The sequence below is a fragment of the Mustela lutreola genome, chromosome 5, assembly GCF_030435805.1.
Source record: "Mustela lutreola isolate mMusLut2 chromosome 5, mMusLut2.pri, whole genome shotgun sequence".
Classification (NCBI taxonomy): domain Eukaryota; kingdom Metazoa; phylum Chordata; class Mammalia; order Carnivora; family Mustelidae; genus Mustela; species Mustela lutreola.
In genome coordinates, this window is record NC_081294.1 from 160,894,356 (window position 1) to 160,915,049 (window position 20,694).

Sequence of the window (20,694 nt, forward strand, 5' to 3'; positions counted from 1 at the left end):
CTGGTCTTTCTCAGTCAGCTCCTTCCTTCGAGCTTGTCAGATCCATGTGCACAGACAAGCTCATGCTGTTCTGTATCATCCATCTGGTTTGGCTGCAAAACCCATTTCACTTCTGATACTGGAAATTGGTATCTTCTGTCTTTTCCATGTCAGTCTTATTAGAGGTTTTCAATGTTGGTGATCTTTTCAGAGAACTAGCTCATTGTTTCATTGATTTTTCTCTGTGATTTCTTTTTCTGGTTTCATTGATTTCTGCTGTCATCTTGACTGTTTCTTCTGCCTGCCTGCTTACTGTTTGTGATCTTGGCTCTTGAGGTGGGATCTTCGGTTATGGATCTGAGACCTCCCCTCACATGGAGGAATTTTAATATAAGTGTTTCCATGCAGTGACCATCCCCCTGAGAACTACTTCAGCTGTATCCCACAGATTGTAATGATGTAACTTTACTTTCATTCATTTCAGTGACTTTTTAAAATTTCCCTGACCCTTCTTCTTTGACCCAAGCTTTGTTTTAAAATGCGCTGTTTAATTTCCAAGGGCTTGGAGATTCTCCCTTTATTTTCTATCCCTGATGTCTGGTTTGATTGCATTGTGATCCAGGAATGCGATTCCAGGATCTGGTGAGCGCAGCATGTCTGGCCAAGCCGTGTGTGTGGGTTGGGAACAGTGTAGGTGCTGTGGGTGGTGTGGACTGGAACACACAAGTTGTGTGCTTCTGCTCTTGCGTATTTTCTTTCGCTTGACAGAAGTCAAATTGAGGCCCCCGTCAGTAATGGTCGATTCCTCTCTTCCTTCCAGTTCTGTCACTCTTTGTGTCCGTTTCTCAGCTCTCTGGTTTGGGACACACACAGTGAGGGTTGCTGTCCCTTCTTGGGGGACGACCCTTTTATTAGTATAAAATGTTCTGTCTCGTTTTCTTTGCTCTAAAGTCGGCCTTATCTGGCGTTTGACTCCTCCTCCTCCCTTTGATCAATGGTTGTGTCATACATACCTTCCATCTTTTTACTTCCAACCTGCCTGTACCATTATGTTTGAAGTGAGTTTCTTTTCTTTTTAAAGATTTATTTATTTATTTGAAAGAGAGAGGGAGAGCACACGAATGGTGGGGGGCGGGGATAGAAAAAGAATCCCAACCACACTCCGCCCACATGTGCAGTCTCTCTCAAATAAATCAATCCTTAGGAAGAAGTAACTACATTAAAATATATATGGTCTAAATACATCTTTAAGTGAAACTCTGCACCACACATGGGGTTTGAACACACGACCCTGAGATAAGAGTCCCATGCTCTTAGAACTAAGCCAGTTAGGTACCCTTAAACACATCCATTAAATCACAGCGAGTGATTGGCAGAGTAGACTAAGAAACCTGACCTAACTCTGCTGTCTCAAAGAAACTCACTTCTGGGATGCCCCAGTGACACAGTCGGTTAAGAAACAATTCTTGGTTTCGGCTCTGGTCGTGATCTTGGGATGGAGGGCTCCATGCTTCCTTATCAAAGCTCTGAAGGGTCTTTGCTCCTGCAGGAAAAGGATCTTCCTTCCCTGGCCACTTCTGGGTTGCTCGTGCCCATCCTGTCTCCAGAGTCCCCAGTCCACGTATGGTGTGTTTGCCACGATTTCTCTGGACGGCCTGTCTCCGGTTCCCTCCGCCTGGGTCTGCGGGGCTGTGTGTTTTAACATATACAGGAATTCTGGAGTTGGTTTCTCGTCCCGTCAATTCCAAGCACCCCCTCTGCCTGCAGGACTTGGCCAATAGGACTTCGGCTCTCCCGAGGCCCTTGCCCAGGCTCCTGACGCTCTGCTCACTTGTTCGCAGTCTGTTCTCTGCCCATCGTTCAGATTGCACGTCAGGTTTCTCCGTCTCCTCCCCACGGGCAGGTTCTGTCCTCTGTCCCCTTCTTGTTGCCGTCAGCAGTTGCTGAGCCCTCGTTCTGCAGCTCTGCTATTTCCACTTAACTCTCTATTCACGTCTTCTGTGTTCAGTCCGGTTCTTGGTACTTGGTGTAGGCTGATTTTCTACAGACACACGCACTCTTCCTAGGTCTCCTTGAAACCATCTGTCCAGCTGGGTTTTCCCTTCAGACACTGTTCCAGCAGAAGATAGGATCAAGCTGCCTCGGGGTCCCCACTGGCACAGCCATGGTGGGGCTCCTGCATGGGACTAGGGCATTGAGGGGGGCATAGCCATGGGGGGTTTCCTGCATGGGGCGCGGGAGTGGGGGGAGAGCACTGCCATAGGAGGGGCTCCTGAGTAGGGCTAGGGCACGGGGTGGGGGGGGTGGCACAGCCACGGCGGGGGCTCCTGCGTGGGTCAGGCGTGCAGGGGGAGAGGGGCTTTGGGAAGCTCACGGTGCCCCACTGAAGGCACAAGGCATGACTCCCATGTGCTCCCTGCTGGCACGAGCAGGGCTAGGGGCTCATTGCTGTAGTTCTTTGGTCCAAGGCCAAAAGCCCATCTTCTCTCCACCTTTCAGAGTCTTGAGTGTGGGTTTTAGGTATCAATGGCCTGGGATTTCTGTTCTGGAGGCAAGAGTTAGGGAAAATATATCTGTTCCATGTGTCAGAAGGACGCAGAAGTCTCTGAAAATCCATTCTCCTGATGAAACTTGGCAAGGTTGAGAAATGGAAAGCCTGTGATACATTCCCGGTTACCTGAGATCTCCACGTGTTCTATAACGTTCTTCCAGACTCTTCTGTGTCCTTTGTTTCTGCCTAGCTAGGATGATATGTGGGGTCAGTGTATACCACGGCTGCTGCCAACATGTGAGCACATGTCCCTGCAGTGCAGAATTCCCCAGGTCTTTGTGGCCGAGTCTGTGACCCCACCCACGTGGCATCGGGGCTCAGTTTTGCATCAGTGAGGCCATGAGTGTCTCTGCCCACTGTGTTTCGTTCCTTCTTCCAGGCTTTGGTCCATTCTCGGGCACTGATCCAAGGGTCAAGGGAAGGAAACCCATAACTCTTGCCTTGCTGTGTAGTCTGTTGTTTTCTCCAGAACCTGCAGAGCCAGCAGGCACTGCTGTAAGACAGCTCTGATTTCCTTCGGTCTCACCAGCTGTGGCGCTTCCCATGTCTTGCTCCTCCGCAGGCCGTCGGGAGCAAGCCCCTTCCTGTGCTCTCCTGGGCTCAGTGCTGGCCTGCACAGGGGCTGACGGGCGGAATGCAGGCGAGAAGGGGGCACTTCATGTGTCTGTGTGAGAACCCCAGGCAGGCAGGTAAGTCCGTGGCTGAAGGACTGTTTAGCCGGGGACCACACGGTTGGTGATGGACACTAAGGTGACGTTTGATGTTGTCTGAGCCAACCAGAATGCTGTCCTTTCTGGGGGTTAAGGGCTGTTGGCCCTTCCGGGCAGGGGAGAGTCAAGGGGGCTCTTGATGAGGAAGAACAGTGCTGGCTTTAGGCAGAGATGGGGCAAGCAGAGCACATTGTCTGTTCTCATTCTTCAGTTTCCCTCAGCTGGAAAGTCTTGATTCCAAAGTGGCGTCCCCAGGTGGGGATGGCCCTTTGTGACCCACTCTGAGACCAACACCTGGTTCTATGCTGCAAGCCCATGGCTTCCCCGCAGTCTGTCATCCGTTCTGTGGACTGTGTGCTGCCCCCACACTGGCCTCCTCTTCGTGGCCGTTGAGACGCAGCTGCTCAGGCTCTGTGGACCTCCTTAGACAAGGCGTGTTTGTATGGAGACACTGAGTGGTTCATCCATGTCTGTGAGATTTGGAAGCCGGTTCCCAACTCCTGTTCAACCCTAGACATTTCTGAACTATTCTGTTTATTTTAATTTTTATTGTGGAATGGACTCCAAACTTGAGGAAGATTGCGAGAGTAGGACAAGAGACTTGCAAATGCCCTTCACTTTAGTTTCTGTGTTGTCTCCCTGCCCCCACCTTCCCGCCTAGGCTCATCTTTTCCCCAACCCTGCAGAGTGTCAGACGCATCTTTACCTCTCCGGCCACAGCATGCCCAGCTGCATACATGAGTGTGATATATGTATCACGTTCTGGAAGTTTCAGTTGAGATAATGAGCAACCAGGGTTATGCTTCTGGGTTTGCGTCTGATGTCCAGCATCCCCCCTGCACCCCCGGTGAGCTTTCCTAGTCTGTAATGCCCATATTCCAACAGGTGGAGACTGGCCCTCCTCACTCAGCGGCAACTCTGCGCAGATGCAGGCCGCACACTATGGCAAACCCATGGGCTGCGCTGTGTCCACCCCGGCACACATGCCCCACAGGGTCATGTGGTTCTCTCGCTGGAGTACAGGTCTCCAGGGGTTAACACCTTGTACAGGGAGAGTGTGTGTATATGATTGTTCCACAGAGAGCTGTTCTTTTATATTAGAATTGTTTATCATCTTCACCAGAATGATGGTGGAAAATGCTGTCTATATTTGTACTTCCTTAAATCTAATTTTGAGGAGCACCAGGGTGATAACCTCAGGGTCCTGAGTTCAAGCCCTGATTTTAAAAAACAAGCTGATTTGGGGCTATAATCTGCATATAGTGCAGCTGTTTCAGCATCTGGCTTGCAGAATGTTGGACAAGTGTGTGCATTGCTGTCCTGGTTGCCCCAGTCAGGATAGGGAGCATCTCTGCACCACCTTTGAGGCTCCCTGGTGCCCCTTTGTGGTGGAGCCAGGCCCTCACGCCTGCGCCTCGCCTCTCTCCATTGCTACTGAACATGAGCTTCTCTCCTGAAACTGTACATGAACAGAATCCTATGGGATGTGGCCTAGGGGCGGCTCCTGTTACCAACCCAGTGATCCAGGCATGACTCACGTGCGCGAGTCAGTGGTGAGGCCCTGTTCATTGCTGAGTAGCATCGCATGTGGTGACAGCCAGTCTGTCGTCCCCTGTCCATGGGGATTTCAGTCACTTCATTTTCAGCATTACAAAGGATCTTCTAGAACATTTGCATGTCTTCATGCAGAGACACGTTTTTATTTCTCTGGGAGTGAAGTTGTTGGAGGGTAAGTGTGTGATCGGTTCTACAAAAGATGGCTGTTTTCCCTGGACCACTTAGGCTCCCACCTAGTGAATGCACCTCTTCCCCACTTTTCATTTTCTTAGAAAAAGTATGTTTTTGGTCATTAAAATATTCATTATGGTTTTCGTTTGCATTTGACTCAACGAAGTGTATCTATCTTTTGTGAAGTGTCCCATAGCCTGTCTATGACGGGGTTCCTTGTCTTACTGTGTAGTTTTAAATAAGCTGCACACTCAGCATGAGGCCAACATTCATGACCTGAGATCAGGACTCACCCTCTGTGACTGTGTACCCATCTTACCATGTTTTAAGAACTTTGTATAAATCATATATTCTGGAGGACAGTAGTTTGTCCTATACATGTACTGGAAGTTCGTGGTTTCCTTGTTTTAATGGTGTCTTTAATTTTCACGAGGTCAAGTTTATCACTTTGTTTTCTTTTGTCACTTAGCTTTTTATGTCCTAAGAAATCTTTGCCCCAAAATCATAAAGAATTTCTCCTGGAAGTTTTAGAGTTGTGGCTTAGTTACATTTTTAGGTCTTTGGTTCATTTCAGGTTATTTTTTTGTGTTTGGTATGAGGTGTAGAGTTATTTTTTTAATGTTGATATTTAGTTATTAATCACCACTCACTGAAAAGATTTTCCTGGGGTGCCTGGGTGGCTCAGTGGGTTAAAGCCTCTGCCTTCGGCTCAGGTCATGATCTCGGGGTCCTGGGATCGAGCCCCACATTGGGCTCTCTGCTCAGTGGGGAGCCTACTTCCCTTCCTCTCTCTGCCTGCCCCTCTGCCTACTTGTGATCTCTGTCTGTCAAGCAAGTATATAAAATCTTGAAAAAAAAGTGCATCTGAATGTTTAAAAAAAAAAATATTTTTCCTTTAGTGGCCTTGATACCTTCATCAAAAATCAGTGGTCTGGGAGCGCCTGGGTGGCTCAGTCAGTTAAGTGGCTGCCTTCGGCTCAGGTCATGATCCCGGAGTCCTGGGATCGAGCCCCACATCGGGCTCCCTGCTCTGTGGAGAGCCTGCTTCTCCCTCTACCTCTGCCTGCTACTTTGCCTACTTGTACTTCTGTCTCTGTGTCAAATAAATAAAACCTTTAAAAAATTTTCTTCTGATAATAAAAAAAACAAAATCAGTTGCGCACGTACATCTGGATATCCTGGCCGCACCGTGGTTTATCCGTGCTCTGATTCTTTACACCAAACCACCGTAACTTCATGGAAGGTTTGCAGCTGGGTAGTGTGAGTCCTCCTGTTTGATTCCTTATTTTCAGAATTCTTTCCACTGGTCTGAATGCTTGCTTGTCCACATTCATTTCAGAATTAGTACATCAGTTTCTATAAAACTGCCCCCTAGGGTTTTTGTGTGGGATCGCCTAGAATCTGTAGGTCATGGTGGGGTGAGCTGACGGTCTAGAAATATGTTCAACCCTTCCGTGTTCAGGCAACATGCAGAGTAGAGTTTGTATGTGTTTTCCTTAAGAAGTCCATGGTTTTGATTTTGTAAGTGGTCTAGCCTTTTTTTTTTTTTTTAATTTCATCTTCTAGTTATTGCTCATACACAGTGATATAGAAATACAGATGATTATTGTATATTGGCCTGCTGTCCAGAAACCTTGTTAATTTTACCTATCAGGATAAAACCTTTCCAGAATATTCCAGACCATGTCCTGTGATTGGGTGGTGGGAGTTTTGGCCTCTCCAGTGAGGCAGTGGTTCAAGGGTTTGAGAGGAGATACAGGTTTATTGAATCCAGGGCCAGGGAGTGGCGGGCTGGACGGCAGAGCCGAGACCATGTGCCAGGAGGGTGAGGGGTGGTTCAGGAGGAAGGTGGAATGGTGAGGAGGTTTGGGAACATAAGGAATATTCCCTTGTTTGTGCTCAGTGGTAAGTAGCCCGTTGGCCTACTCTGGCCTGTGGCTGTTCTGAGGTGGGCTGCCCGATGGCCCTGCTTGCAGCCAACCCAGGGGCTACCATGGGCCCTTCTGTCTTACTTAGCCTTCCTGAAGTAGCCTCTGCATGTCCCCCGACAGATAGATAAGGACAGATCCTTGGCATTGGTTGGAGGCCTCAGTAGCTGCTTCCTCCTGAATGGGGGCAGGGAGTGGGGGGCATCTGTCTAGCAGGAGTTCATTTATAGACCAGAGTGTGGTTTGAGGTTAGGAAGCTGGCGGGCCATTGGAGTGATATTACTTGGTGGTCAGGGCCATGGGATTTAGGGGAAGGGACCCTTCCAGTGGCATGGGCTGGAATCCCTGTTCAGCAGTCCTTCCCATACAGAATTGTTGGATTCAAGATGAGACCAGTTAACAAAGATTAAAGAGGGGACCAAAATGAGGAGTATGAGTATTGAGGGCAGAAGTGCTAAGAAGAGAAGAAGTGGGGAGAGCCGTAACTGGTTTCCAGGAAAAGCAGGCAGGTGATTGAAGGTGAAACAAAGGGACAAGGGCCATGGAAGAAGGAGCAAGGCAGCTGGGAACAGCAACCTGAGGACAGCGTCCCAGCCGGCTCCTAACACAGGCAGATTCACCCTGGTCCAGTTTCTGTGCACACTGGGAAACGGAGACTCGGGGGACCGAGCAGGAGAGCCAGGGAAAGCGGTCCTGACCCACCCCCCCGCCAGGGGCTCGCAGCCCACCTGTTTGCCCTGGCATCTTCAGACCACCCCATAGAGCCGCCCTGGTTGAAGAACAGTGGCTCTGCTGCTGCAGAGCTGGTGGGGAAAGGGAGGGAGGGAGGGTTCCCTCTGAAGGGTGGGAGGGGACACCCATCATCCTTGTGGGCAGGGGCCATGTGGCGGGTTCACCCCGGGCTTTGGGTCCTCACCCAAGAATCACCCAGACAGGAGGTCATCAGTGTACCAGGGAGAGTCCCTAGAGATCCCTGGGAAATCAGGGGAGAGTCCTAGGGCCAAGGTCCTCCAAAAGTGGGGCATCCCAGTTGGATGTGGGATGACTGGATTGGGTAGAGGGGACCCCGGCTGGCATAGGGGGGGTCCCAGCTGGTACAGTTGTCCCTGGCAGGTAGAGGTGACCCCAGCTGGTGTAGGGCAATCCTGGCAGGTAGAGGGGGACCCCAGAGGGCGGAGGCCAGCAGGAGGTGGTGAGGGGACAGAAGTTCTCTGGGTATAACTACAGGGGCTGTGGCTTCTGCCAGGAGTTTCCAGCATATGCTGAATGGTCAGGATTGCAGACAGATCTCCTCACCTGTCTTCCAGTCTTCATCAGATGGTTTCATAGGCGTGTTTTCATGCACGAGTCAAGGTGAACTTTTTCTCATACACTTCAAAGTATTTACTTTCTTGACTCCCTCTGTAACGGATATGGAAGGCTCTCTAGACAGGTGCTCTGTATATTCTCAGCCCCTCTTCTCGTTCATTCATGGTGGACCTGTGTACCCGTTTGTCATTTGTCTCATTCATGCTGTGTCATTACTGAGCATACTTCTAAGTTTTATGTGTCTGCCCATTATTTCTTTACATGGTCTTTATTTTTACTCCCTGGAAGCCATTTTTTGCCCTTCTGGTACTTTAAGGTTTTTAGGGGTTTTTTTGTGTGTTTTTGTTTTTGTTTTTAATTTTTAAATTTGTTTTCAGCAACCTATACACTCAACATGGGCTCAGTCTCACTGCCCCAGATGAGAGTCACAGGCTCCATCAACTGAGCCAACCAGGTACCCCTAGGGTTTTTATTTTTATATTAGTTTGGTCAAGGAACAGGATCTAGTTTTATTTCCAGTCAACCAACTATATCAAATACGTTAGATAAAAATTATCTTTTCCGGGGCACCTGGGTTGCTCAATCATTAAGTGTCGCCTTCAGCTCGTCATGACCTCAGGGTCCTAGGATTGAACCCCACAATGGGTTCTCTGCTCAGCGGGGGGCCTGCTCCCCCCTCTCTCTCTCTGCCTACTTGTGATCTGTCTTTGTCAAATAAATAAATAAAATCTTTTTTAAAAAATTAAATAAAATTAAAATAATACTATGCTTTCTTTTGTAAGAGTGAAGTATATCCACAATTATAAAGCAGACAAACACAGGTTGGCCACTAAACCGAGAGGAGAGGTTGGTGGAGAGCAGGGTGGGCCCCCACGAGGACAGCTACTCACCTGGTTATTGGAACCATGATAGTATTGCCGCCCAGTGCTGGCAAGATGGTGGGGAGACAAGACATAGGTGCGCAGTCTGGAGCAAGAACCATGCGGGGGTATTTAATATAGGGGAAGATACGTGTCAACAGGGTCCAGCACTCCTCTGCTGCGTGTCCCTAGAGTCCCTTGCCCATGGACAGGGGAGGCCCATGAGAGAACTCCCTGAACCATTGCTGTAGCAGCAAACTGTTGGGGGCCACCCAATGCTACTGACAGAAGAAGGGGTGAATCAGCGGCGTTCTGAAATCACACCTTTGGGTAAGTGCGTGGAGTAGACACACGTGCATGGAAATACAGCTGAATGGGAGTGCAAGCGAAAGCCAAGTTCAGCATTGAAGTGTGCAGAACGGTGCTGTGGTTTGATTTAAGGCTGGGTTCACCTCTGATGGCTGTCCTGAGGTAGGCACGGACCATGTAGCTCTAGGCCCACACTGTGTCCTCCCTCCACCAGCCCTAGGGGTGGGGCTTGGGGCCACAGCTGCACAGAGGAGACCACAGGCCCCTGTGGGGCTCACCGACCTGAAGCAAAGGCTATCAGTATTTGTAGTTTTTACACCTCTGTGCTGGGGACCTGCATATTTTGTCTCTTTGATCGTAGACGATGCATGCTCAGGGCCCCGTCAGACACGAGGGAAAAGCATGCAAAGGAAACTTCATGTGGTTCCACACAGTGGGTGTTCCACACACATTTTTGTGTTTGACACATTCCTTCCTGCGCCTCTGAATCTCCTGGAAACAGTGGGCGTGCTTGTGACATCTTCCCAGAGGTCCACAAACATGCGTTTCCACTCAGTGTGCATGAGGTCCTGTTTCCCAAATTCTTGAGGACACAGGGGAGCATGATACTTATAATCCTTTTCAATCAGCTGCTCCCTGGGGTGGGGGGGGGACCTGAAACAAAACCAAGTAAGCGCAAAACTGGGACTGTTTCCACTTGAACCCCTGATGGTAGATGTGTTTAGCATGTTTAGCATAGATGGTAGTTTAGCAAGGTTTCTGGGGTCCCCATTAGAAAGTTAACACAGCGGTTCCCCATCCTAACTGCTTGTTACAGGCACCTCTGCAACTCTTAATTTTTTTTTCCTTAAAAAGGAAGACCCATAATTCACACAACACAAGATGAGGTTACTGAACCCTGGGCAGTTTGGGGGTGTTGTGGAGTGGTCTGTCTGCTGTGGCTCTGTGGACATAGTGGCTGGGTCACTGTTTGCTGCGTGGGGCTGTCCGAGGCTCGGCAGTCGATGCCAGGGCAGCCCACCCCACGGTGGTGGGAGGCAGTCCCTCTGGGCTGGTGCAGACCAGCCCCACTGGGCCAGAGTCACCTCGCTCAAAGAATCACGCTGGTAGATGTTGAGTTGACACATGCCTGCAGTTCCTCGGTGGTCAGGGGAACGAGAATCTGGCACCATATATGAATGGGGGTAACTTGGTACATCTGCCTGAGTGGCTCTGTACCCCTCATGTTTGCTGCCTCAATCTCTTGTCTCCAGATTCAGTTTTAAGAATTAAGAAGTGTGTATGTGGGATGCCTGGGGTCTCGGTCAGTTAAGTGTCTGCCTTCAGCTCAGGTCATGATCCCAGGATCCTGGGATCAAGCCCCACATTGGGCTCCCTGCTCTGCTTCTCCCTCTTCCACTCCCCCTGCTTGTTTTCCTATTCTGTCTGTCTCTGTGTGTCAAATCAATAAAATCTTAAAAAAAAAAAAAAAAAGAAGTGTGTATGTGAGGGAATAATAAGAGGCATGTTACATGGATATGCCATCAGATTTTAGATTAAAATCAATTTTGACACATTCCTGGGGTCCATGACTCAAAAGTGTCAGAAATGTCTCCTTGCAGTAGTAACCTGCGGTCCCTGTAGCAGTTGCTGGCGTCCCAGATGGTGAGACTCCTCCCTGTGGGGACAGGCTGGACAGCCCTCTGCACAGGAGCTTTTCATGCACCAGCAGACCGTGGAGGGTCCCTTCTGTGTGCACTTCCTCACGGGTGTGTGCTGTGCCCGGCAGCTTGCCCCATTCAGAGGCCGTGTTCAGTATGCTGCTATTACCCAATATCACTAATGCTGCCATGAAAAGTCCCGCATGCAGAATGAACTCTGGAAGTGGGATGTCAGCATGGGTACTGGGGTTGGGCGTCCCGCGTCTGCCCACCTGACAGTTGCGGGTATCATGCACCGAGTTGGAGGTCTGTCCCTGTGCACCCCCAGCCACTCTGTGAGGCACCTGCCTGACGAGAGGGGCGGGAGGAGGATGCCAGCTGGAGCAAGGGAGGGGGGCGCCGGGCAGCCTCCCGGCTCACTTGTCTTGCTGGAGGCTCTGCCCTTCGCCCCGCAAGCCTGCCCGAGCTTGACCCAGGATTGAGGTATCGCCGTTCTGCGGTTTCAGAACCGGGTGTCCCCCTTCAAGGATATGATCTTCTGCTTCTCGCAAGAGGACTGGTCCCTTCTAGACCCTGCACAGACTGGCTTCTACGGAGAGTTCATCATTGGGGAGGACTGTGGAGTCTCCTTGCCTCCAAGTAAGGCTTCCTTGCCTCTGTCCTGAAATCAGAGAACTGCAGGGCCAGTCTCTGCTTCAGTGTTCACCCCTGAACCCTCAGGCCTACTGACTGCACATACATCAGGCCTAGCTGGCTGGTTTGCATACTAAGCCAAATATAACATGCTTTCCATGCGCCTGGTTTTCTGTTGTGTGTAGGCTATGGCTCGTTTTGCTTCTGTTTCCCTGATGGTCCTGAAGGAGACCCCCCTAACCACAGCTCCTCCCTTCAAATTCTCCTCCTGTCCCCTCCCTGTTTCCTCTCAGTGGCCCTTCCTGGCCCCCTTGGGGGCTGTGACAGGGTGTGCATGTCTCCGGCTCTCCTTTCTGGACCTGTGTGGGGTCAGCCCTCCACCCTCCCTGGCTTCCTGTGAGAACACATAGCTGATGGGTGTGTGTCCTCCCCTTCGTGAACAGATGACCCAGGCACCCAGCTGGATCTCTCCCAGGGAGAGGAGAATGAACCCCGGGTCCCTGAGTTGCAGGACCTCCAAGGAAAGGATGTGACCCAGGTCTCATACTTGGGTGAGTAATGGTTCCAGAACTGGGTAGAAGGTTGCCACCGGCCAGAGGCAGGCCTGCTCCCACCACCATCTCTCTGCAGCTCGGTGTTACTCCTACACCTTGTCTGGCCTCCTTCCTGACTCTTGCCAGAAAGCACGTTGCCATTCCCCTCAGCCAGAGGAGAGAGTATGACAGGAATCCCCTGTGCTGCAAGTGGGGCCTGGCTTATGCTAACTAGGTGGCCCATCCACAGGTGATCTTAGATCCTCTCCAGAAGTCAGGTTGGGGAGGAGGAGTGGATGCTCACTCAGACTGTCTGGCTCCCAGCCACACGGGGAGGAGCTGGGGCTCGGCCATGGTGTTTTTTCACATCCTCCTCCACGCCGTGTCCATCGAGCTCATGTCTGTAGCCTCCGTGCCCTGGAAATGTCTGCTCCTTCATGGGAATGGGCTCTGTGCGGTATCAACAGCAACCCCCATCCCCTTGGAACCCTAAAGCTGGCATGGAGCAGACCAGGTTTGCGCCCCATGCCCGCCTCGAACAAGCATGCACATGCCCTGGCTAACTCTGCACGCTGCGTATATGCAGCATCTGTGTGAGGCGGGGGACCTTGTAGACACCCAGCACAGAAAGTGGGAGTGAGCGCTGGGAGTTCTGTTGAGTTCAGCACCCAGGTTCGGGGAGTGACCTGTCTTGTCTACAACACTTGACTGAACCCAGGGCTATTCTCCAACCAATTTCTCCAGACTTCCCAAGCCTCCAGCCATTCCAGATAGAAGAGAGACGAAAAAGGGATGAGCTACAGGTGCCAGAGTTCCAGACCTGCCAGCAGATGACACTTACTCAGAACACCTGCCCAGGTACTGGGTTGGGGAGGCTGCACACCTGTGTGTGCGGTATATGTGTGTGTGTGTGTGTGTGTGTGTGTGTCTGTGTGTGTCTGTGTGTATGCGTGCTGCTCGGGGGAGGGCGTCCCTAGGTCTCTAAGATCCCTGCTGACGGCTCCTGTGGACTATATGCTATAGCGCTATTCTCCCAGTCTGGGACCCTCCCCTCCTTGCCTTCCCTCTGCAGGTGAGAGCCAGGGCTCCGCCAGTGGACAAGGGTTCTGTGTGCTGAGAGGGTGGTCATGGCTTGAGGAGTACCCAGGACAGGCCTTGGCATCCTTGCTGGCTTCTGCGTGCCTTCAGCACCTCTTTAGAAGGTAGATGATAACCAACCTGGGTTGTTCTCAGCTCCACCTCCTCCTCCCCAGGCCCTGTGGGGGATTTGGCTCTGAATGGGCAAGACACTGAGTGTGGCTGTCTGAGAACAAGGAGGGATGCTTGGTTTCCAAGCGCGTTGGTCGCCCATGGCCTCTGAGCAGGGGAGGGACTTGGTCCCCCGCCGTTCGCATGCAGGGTGCTCCAGGCCTGGTCGCTGTAATGCGTCACTGGACTCTCTCTTCATGCATTGCCTGCATAATACTCTGCAGTCCTGGTGTTGGCTTGTGTTCCTCTCCTCTCCCACGGGGTGAGCTCTGCTTGGACCCAAGCCTTATGGAAGCATGTAGTCTGTGTGAGGTGCTGTGTGTGCACCTTGTGTGCTGATGACACTTCCCAAGAGGTCTGCCGAGACAGCAGACATTTCCCTCCTCCCGGTCCTGGAATGGGGTCAGGGCCAGCCTCGGAGGTGCTGGCAGGCTCTGTGGATGGTGAAGACACGCTCTGCCATGGAATGCCTGCCCTCCCCCTGTGTGCTCACGTGGCCTTTCACTACGCCTGCTGTTGGAGACAGAAGTTGATGCTCTCCCATCTCTTCCTTTCCTTATAAGTGCTCATCCCAGCACAAGGCTCCCACCCTCAAGACTGCTTCTAGGCCCAGCTACCTCTCAAAGGCTCCAGTGCCTGATGCCCTCACACTGGGGCTTAGGGCCTCCTGGCTCTTGTCTGTACCTCACTGAGCCATTGCATGTCCTCTCTGGGAATATCCTAGAAACTCTCAGTTATGGGCCTGGATCTGTTCCTAGAAACTCTCAGTTATGGGCCTGGATCTGTTCCTAGAAACTCTCAGTTATGGGCCTGGATCTGTTGCCTCTTAGGTATTTGCACACAATTTCTCCCCATTTTATAAAACTTTATATGTCAGCCCATAACTTCTCCCCTACATTTATTTTTTTTTTAAGATCTTATTTATTTATGTGAGGGGGCACAAGGAGGAGGAGAAGCAGGCTCTACGATGAGCAGGGAGCCTGATGCAGGACTCGATCCGGCCGGGACTCTGGGATCATAATCTGAGCTGAAGGCAGATGCTTAACCGACTGAGCCACCCAGGCATCCCTTTCTACATTTAAAAAATGTAGAAAACCTTTCAGGTTTTGTGTCTTATAAGAAAGCCTCCCATTTTTTTAAGCTTTTATTTATTTATTTGACAGAGACAGAACACAAGCAAGGGGAGTGTGAGAGGCAGAAGCAGGCTTCCTGCTGAGCAGGGAGCCTGATGAGGAGCTCGATCCCAGAACCCTGGGATCATGACCTGAGCCAAAGGCAGACGTTTAATGGCTGAGCCACCCAAGCGCCCCAAAAGCCTCCCCATTCTAACATGACAAGAATGTATTTCTTATAACGCCTGGATTTCTATTTGTTTATTTTCTCATCTGTCTCTCTGACCCTGCCGTGACTCAGCCCTCCATCTCAGGGAGCGAGCGGTGCGTTTGCAGACCATGAGTGAGTGCCCTTCCCAAGGCAGGAGCTGTGCTCCCAGCACACCCCATGGTCTGGTATTTCCCACCTGCAGCTAGCCAAGCACAGGCTACATTTCTGTTCTTCTGAAACCCTGGGCAACTTTGTCTCTCCGAGATAACAGTCTTGGCTGCCAGGTGGTTTCTGTTGAGGATTAACTAATGGACGAAAGAGCTCTCAGACCAGTAATTTCTCCCGTCTTTCCTCCTGTAATCCTGTGCGCCCCCACTCATACACCCCGAGTTACTTCTCAGTGCTGAGCCCTGAGCTCCTGTCCCTCTTCCCCTGGTATTTGGGCACTCCTCTGAGTCTCAGCTTTTCTACTAGGAGTTCTTCACGTTGTTGTGTTGATAACATGTGACGGCATTATTGCTGATTTATTCCTCCCTCTGTAGAAGCTCTGCATTTGTTTCTGTTTACTCTGATTGGAGTGGATGTGACCCCATATGCATTATGTTAGTCTCCTAGGGCTGCATACCAAAGAACCACAGACGGGGAGGCTCAAGCAGCACTGATTTTCTCAGAAATCTGGGGGCTCAAAGCATAGGCTGAAGGGGGCAGCACAGTTACCTTCCCCTGAGGCTTCCCTTGGCCTGCGGACAGAGGTCTCCTCCCTGCATCTACACATGGCCCATCTCTGGATGTCTATGCCCTGATCTTTTGAAGGACACCTGCTAGAGTAGGACCTGCCCTGATGACCTCATTCTAACTTCTTTACCCCTTGAAATGCCTTATTTCCAAATAGTGTCGTATTCGAGGTACTGGGCTTAGGACTTCAATATACAGATTTTTAAGGGGATGCATTTCGGTTCATTGCATTCTGCCTTCAGGTGCCCCAAAATTCCTGTCCTCTTCATATGTAGCAGATAATCACCCTCTCCAAACATCCCTTAGTCTATTCTACATCCGTCCTATATCCATCTCACCTAAATATCCTGTAGATCAGGTGTAGGTAGGTGAAACCCAGGCATGTTCCTCTCTAGCTGTGAACCTGTGCAACCAGACATCATGTTATGTACCTCCCAAAATGCATTTGTGGGACAGGCATAGAATGGACCTTTTTATTTCAAAAGGGAGAAATTGTCAGTGCCTGGGTGGCTCAGTTGGTTAAGCATCTGCCTTCAGCTCTTGGGGTCCTGGGATGGAGCCTCGTGTCGGCCTCCTTGCTCAGCGGGGAGCCTGCTTCTCTCTCTCCCACTCCCCCTGCTCATGCTCTCTGTCAAATAAAATCTTGAAAAGGGAGAAATTAGGAAGAAGAAAGGCTGATGGCCCCCAGGCAAAGGTTGGAATTCCATGAGAAGGTACAGTTTACAGGTAGCAGTGGGCTCAGGGCTCTGTCGCTGTCGGGCTCAGGGAAGCAGTTGGAGTCCTGTCTCCCGAAGGACAGCCTTGGCGGCCAGTCTTCCTTGGGCATGAAGGATAAGTAGCTCTCTGGCCTATTGTGTAGAATGCCAGATGTCTGAACCCCAAGGTTCATCCATCTCTTGCTCTTTAGTCTAGGCTGGCAGTGTTTCTACTCAGACACAAGTCTCAGAACCAGTGTTGGGCCCTTGCAGTCCCCAGGAGCTCAGGCCATGCAACAGGAGGGTCCTTTACAGATCTTTCCTGGATTATTTCATCTCTGTTGCCTGCCTGGATCTGTGGCTCACATCCATAATCCCTTTACCTGGTGGTTCCCCAGCCCTTCTGTGTTCTCTCCAAAACATGCTTTGTCATCTTCAGTATGGAAGAAACTGGGAATTTTCCAGATATTCTCGTCTTTTCCCACCCCCTAGCCTCATATCAAGCTGAACCCCGTGACCTTTGTCTTCTGAGGAACAGATGCGCCCATGGCTCTGCTCTTGCCTGCTGTCTCCTGCTTTCTGGCTTCTCGGTCTCCCTGCCCTGCTTCTGTCTCTCTGGCTTCACCTGCCCTCAGGTGCCCTAACCTCACAGAACTCTCCTTGTTCCAGAGATTACATCCAGAACACCCGAGTGGTTGCTGTGTGTGGGCTGCGGGCTGGGACCTCATGCCAGGCACTCCACTGCCCGCCCACTTCTTCTAAATCACAGATTTGGGATTCAGTGAGTCTGCTTCAGACTAGGTTATAAACTCCAGAACCACTACTTATCCCCACGGTGGCTGCTGGTGGGGCATCAGAAGTGACATAGTTGACCTGGGTGGTAGGAACGCTCAGATAGTCATGATATCATCAGCACAGCGAGGCTAACTCTGTCCTCAACCCTGAGCCCGGAGTGTGTCACCCCAGTTGGCTTGTGTGTATAATTTGGCAAAGAATAGGTCATTGGGTGGTGTCCAGGAGCCAGTGGGGCTATTGGTGTCCGAAGTCTTGCAGAGACTCTGAAGGATTTCAGTGCTCAGCCCCTTAGTAGCTGGCAGCTTCCTGCCACTGCCTTTGTAGGATATAGGGTCTTTCTCTCTACCATGGTCTTTAAGGTGCCCGATTTCTGGTTAAGTAGGGCAGTGCTAACTGATGTGCATGGCCACGACTTGACTGACACTGATAGAAACAAGTCGTTAGGGCTTGAAGAGTCTTAGTGCCTAGAGAGGAAAAATAAAGATTGGGATTGGGGTCCTAGTGGGAAAGAATCAAGTGGAGCCTTCCGGGTTGGTGTTTCTAGGTGTGGGGATGTGACTGATGCAGCACCGCTGACCCTCCCTGTGGCTTTCCCATAGCTGGAGGTGACGCGCTGACCCCTGAGAACGGCCTAGATGAGGAGGTGACCATCGAGATCGTCCTGTCCAGCTCTGGGGACGAGGACTCCCAGCACGGCCCCTACTGTGCAGATGAACCACGGAGCCCCACAGAAAAGCCACGCAGTCTCCCCGCCTCCCACCGGAGTGGCGCTGAGGCCGGGGGCGAGGTGCAGACTTCGACCTCCAAGAAGTCCTACATTTGCCCGAACTGTGGGAAGATCTTCCGCTGGAGGGTCAACTTCATCCGGCACCTGCGGAGCCGCAGAGAGCAGGAGAAGCCACACGAGTGCTCAGTGTGCGGGGAGCTGTTCAGTGACAGCGAGGACCTGGACGGGCACCTGGAGAGCCATGAGGCCCAGAAACCTCACCGCTGCGGCGCCTGCGGAAAGAGCTTCCGCCTCAACTCACACCTGCTGTCGCACAGGCGCATCCACCTGCAGACCCGGGGACTGGAGCCGTCGCAGAAGCGAGAGGCAGCTGCTGCGGGAGCGGGGCCCGGCGGGCTGCTGGCCGAGGGACCGCCCAAGCTCAGCTGCCAGTGCCGCGAGTGCGGGAAGGCGTTCCAGAGGCCCGAGCACCTGGCGCGCCACCGCAGCAGCGCGCATGTGAAGGACAAGGCACGGCCCTTCCAGTGCCGCTACTGTGTCAAAAGCTTCTCGCAGAACTGCGACCTCCTCCGCCACCAGCGTCTGCACATGAAGCGCCGCTCCAAGCAGGCTCTGAACTCCTACTGAGAAGGCCTGCCGGACTGGCAGCATGTCCCCTCCCCCTTCCTGGGACAGGGCTCCTTCCCCAGGCAGGGCGGCCTCCCATCCAGTTCCCTTTCCTGATCCTGTCTCCCTCCTCCCACCCCAGGGCAGGGTGAGGCTCTCCATTCGGACTGGTCCCACACCCCGCCCACCACGCACCTCCCCCAGGACAGAGTCACACCTTCCTGCCCTTTGCTCTCAGGTAGAAACGAGATAGTGGCCGAATGAGCATTTGTTCTGTCTCTGCTGTGCCAAAAAGCAGGGAGGGCTTGTCTCCACCAGTTTTGACTTTTCCATCTTTCCAGGTCTTAGAGAACCCAGCACTGCTTTCCAAGCGGGGAAGGACCTGGGGTCTCCTCCACTATGGTGACCCCACAGGGGTCTATCCCTTGCCAACCAGTCTTCAATACACTCTTCATAAGTACCTATTGCACATCCTCCCTTCCCCCATCCTGCAGTCTGGGAGTAACTGTACTTCTGTGTGCCAACAAGAAGCTTCCAGTGTGGGGGTGGGCTGGGAGGAAGGCTGGGAGGCAGGTGTCCTCTGGTGCCTGTGGGCAGCAGGCCAAGCACTCCAAGCCATGTCCAATCCTCAGAAGTCAGTCCCTATCACCATCTGGCCCATAGGAGCAGTCCACCATCATCACGAGGCTTGGAGGGCGAAAAAGTCCCACCCTTTTATTTGTCATGGTGTCTGTGATTAGGGAATGTGAGTTCATTGAAGGCAAAGCCCACATTTTTACATTGTTGCACACTCTCCCCAAAATGTTTCTCTGTACCCTGGGAGGCCCTTGATAAAGGGTTGTGGGGTGGGAGCATGGTTATCGTTTGAAGAGCACTAAGGCACCCCATCCCACCCCACCGCATCTAGGAATGGGGTGCTCACCTGCCAGTCCCCCAGGTGGGCAAGGGACAGGATGTTCCATGAGCATTAACTCAGCCTGCCAGTCGTATCTGTAACAGTGGGATGGCTTAGACACATCTTCTGAGTTCTGGAGGAAGGAGTCCAAGATGGAGGTGTGAGCAGGCTTGGTTTTTTGAGAAGGAGGGTCTGTGTTACATGTCTCCTCTAGCAGGTAGTGGCTAGCAGTGGTTGACACTCTGTGACTTGTTGGAAGCATCACCCCATCCATGCTTTATCTTCACATGGTGTTCTGTGTATGTCTGTCTCCACACTTACCTTGTAAGGACACCAACCTAAGTCCTGCCCTTCTTAACTGATTAAGACCTCTGCCAGGTCTTTATTTCCAGTGTCACACCGACGTACCAGGGTTAGGACTTAAACCTGCACGTTGTGTAGTTAGACACAGTTCAGCCCACAACACCAGATAGACCTGCAGTGCTGCTGCTGTTCCAGTTCATGGAAGAATCAGTACAAATGAGCTTGCTTTCCCATCCATCAGAAGCAGGATTCAGACTCAACCTTCTGTTTCCAGGGTGGGTATCCAATGCACAAGAACCTTTGAAGTCTGCAGCCCGTGATTGTGGACTGGGAGCAACCACTGGTAGTGGAAACTTGAGCAGTGATCACTGGGCTCACTGTTGTGGACAAACGCAGTGTCCCTTAGTGTCCCAATGACAGGGAAATGTGGGGGCTGATGAGTCGCTGTGGCCAGTTGTAAAAGTCAGCAGTGACCAGGTAGGGGTTTTGTATAGTTTGTATGTCCGGGCCCCTCTGCTGCCATTGCACCATGTCAGATGACCCCTTCATGACCACATGGAGATGCTACTCCCCCAAACCAGTGAAAGGGTTACCAGGTCCTGTAGTTGAACTCTGTGCCTGCGTAGATGTACCTACCCACCCAGGGACAGTAAATGCAATAAAACCATTCGGTCATACCTTCAACAAAAAATAAACCGTTGGGCTCTTTGTTTCTAAATAGTTTGCCTCTTGTGTTGATCTGCCAGGAAGAGGGGGAAAATAACCCCCCAAATCTTTAAGGCTAGAAGAGAGGAAAATTCCAAGTAGAAATCGGACTCCGCACATTCATCCTTCTCCCATCCACCTGAGCTCTCGCGTTGCTGGGGAGTGTATTAACCCACCCATTTAAGAAACTTGTCCAGAAGAGGCATTGCTCAACTCAACTTGTGTATCTTATGGGTAAAATTGGGTCCTAAATAGAAAACAAATAGAACGTAACAGGCTGTGCATTTCTTTGAGTGTCCATCAAGTATTGTGAGGCCTTCTTACTTCAGTTACCCAAAACTGACCGAGGTGCCTAAGGAAACTGGGAGTTGACATTGCCCCTGGAAACTGCCCAGGCTGGTGTAGCTCAGATGCCAGGTTCATGCCATGCAGAAGCCAGGGCTTCCTACACTGGGGAAAACAGGAGAGCTGGCCCATCTGGTT

The 20,694-nt window shown here is 51.5% G+C and overlaps 1 protein-coding gene across 2 annotated transcripts in view; it reads left to right on the forward strand.

Moving 5' to 3' along the window:
• Window positions 1–20,224, forward strand: part of ZNF496 (zinc finger protein 496) — a 29,553-nt gene extending 9,329 nt beyond the window's left edge. For both annotated transcript variants that reach the window (XM_059176042.1, XM_059176043.1), the window contains exons 6-9: window positions 11,520–11,652; window positions 12,090–12,197; window positions 12,924–13,037; window positions 17,575–20,224. In XM_059176042.1, the coding sequence (XP_059032025.1) occupies window positions 11,520–11,652; window positions 12,090–12,197; window positions 12,924–13,037; window positions 17,575–18,329 (1,110 nt within the window). In that variant the 3' untranslated portion in view covers window positions 18,330–20,224. The remainder of the gene's footprint in view (window positions 1–11,519; window positions 11,653–12,089; window positions 12,198–12,923; window positions 13,038–17,574) is intronic.
• The last annotated feature ends 470 nt before the right edge of the window (window positions 20,225–20,694 follow it).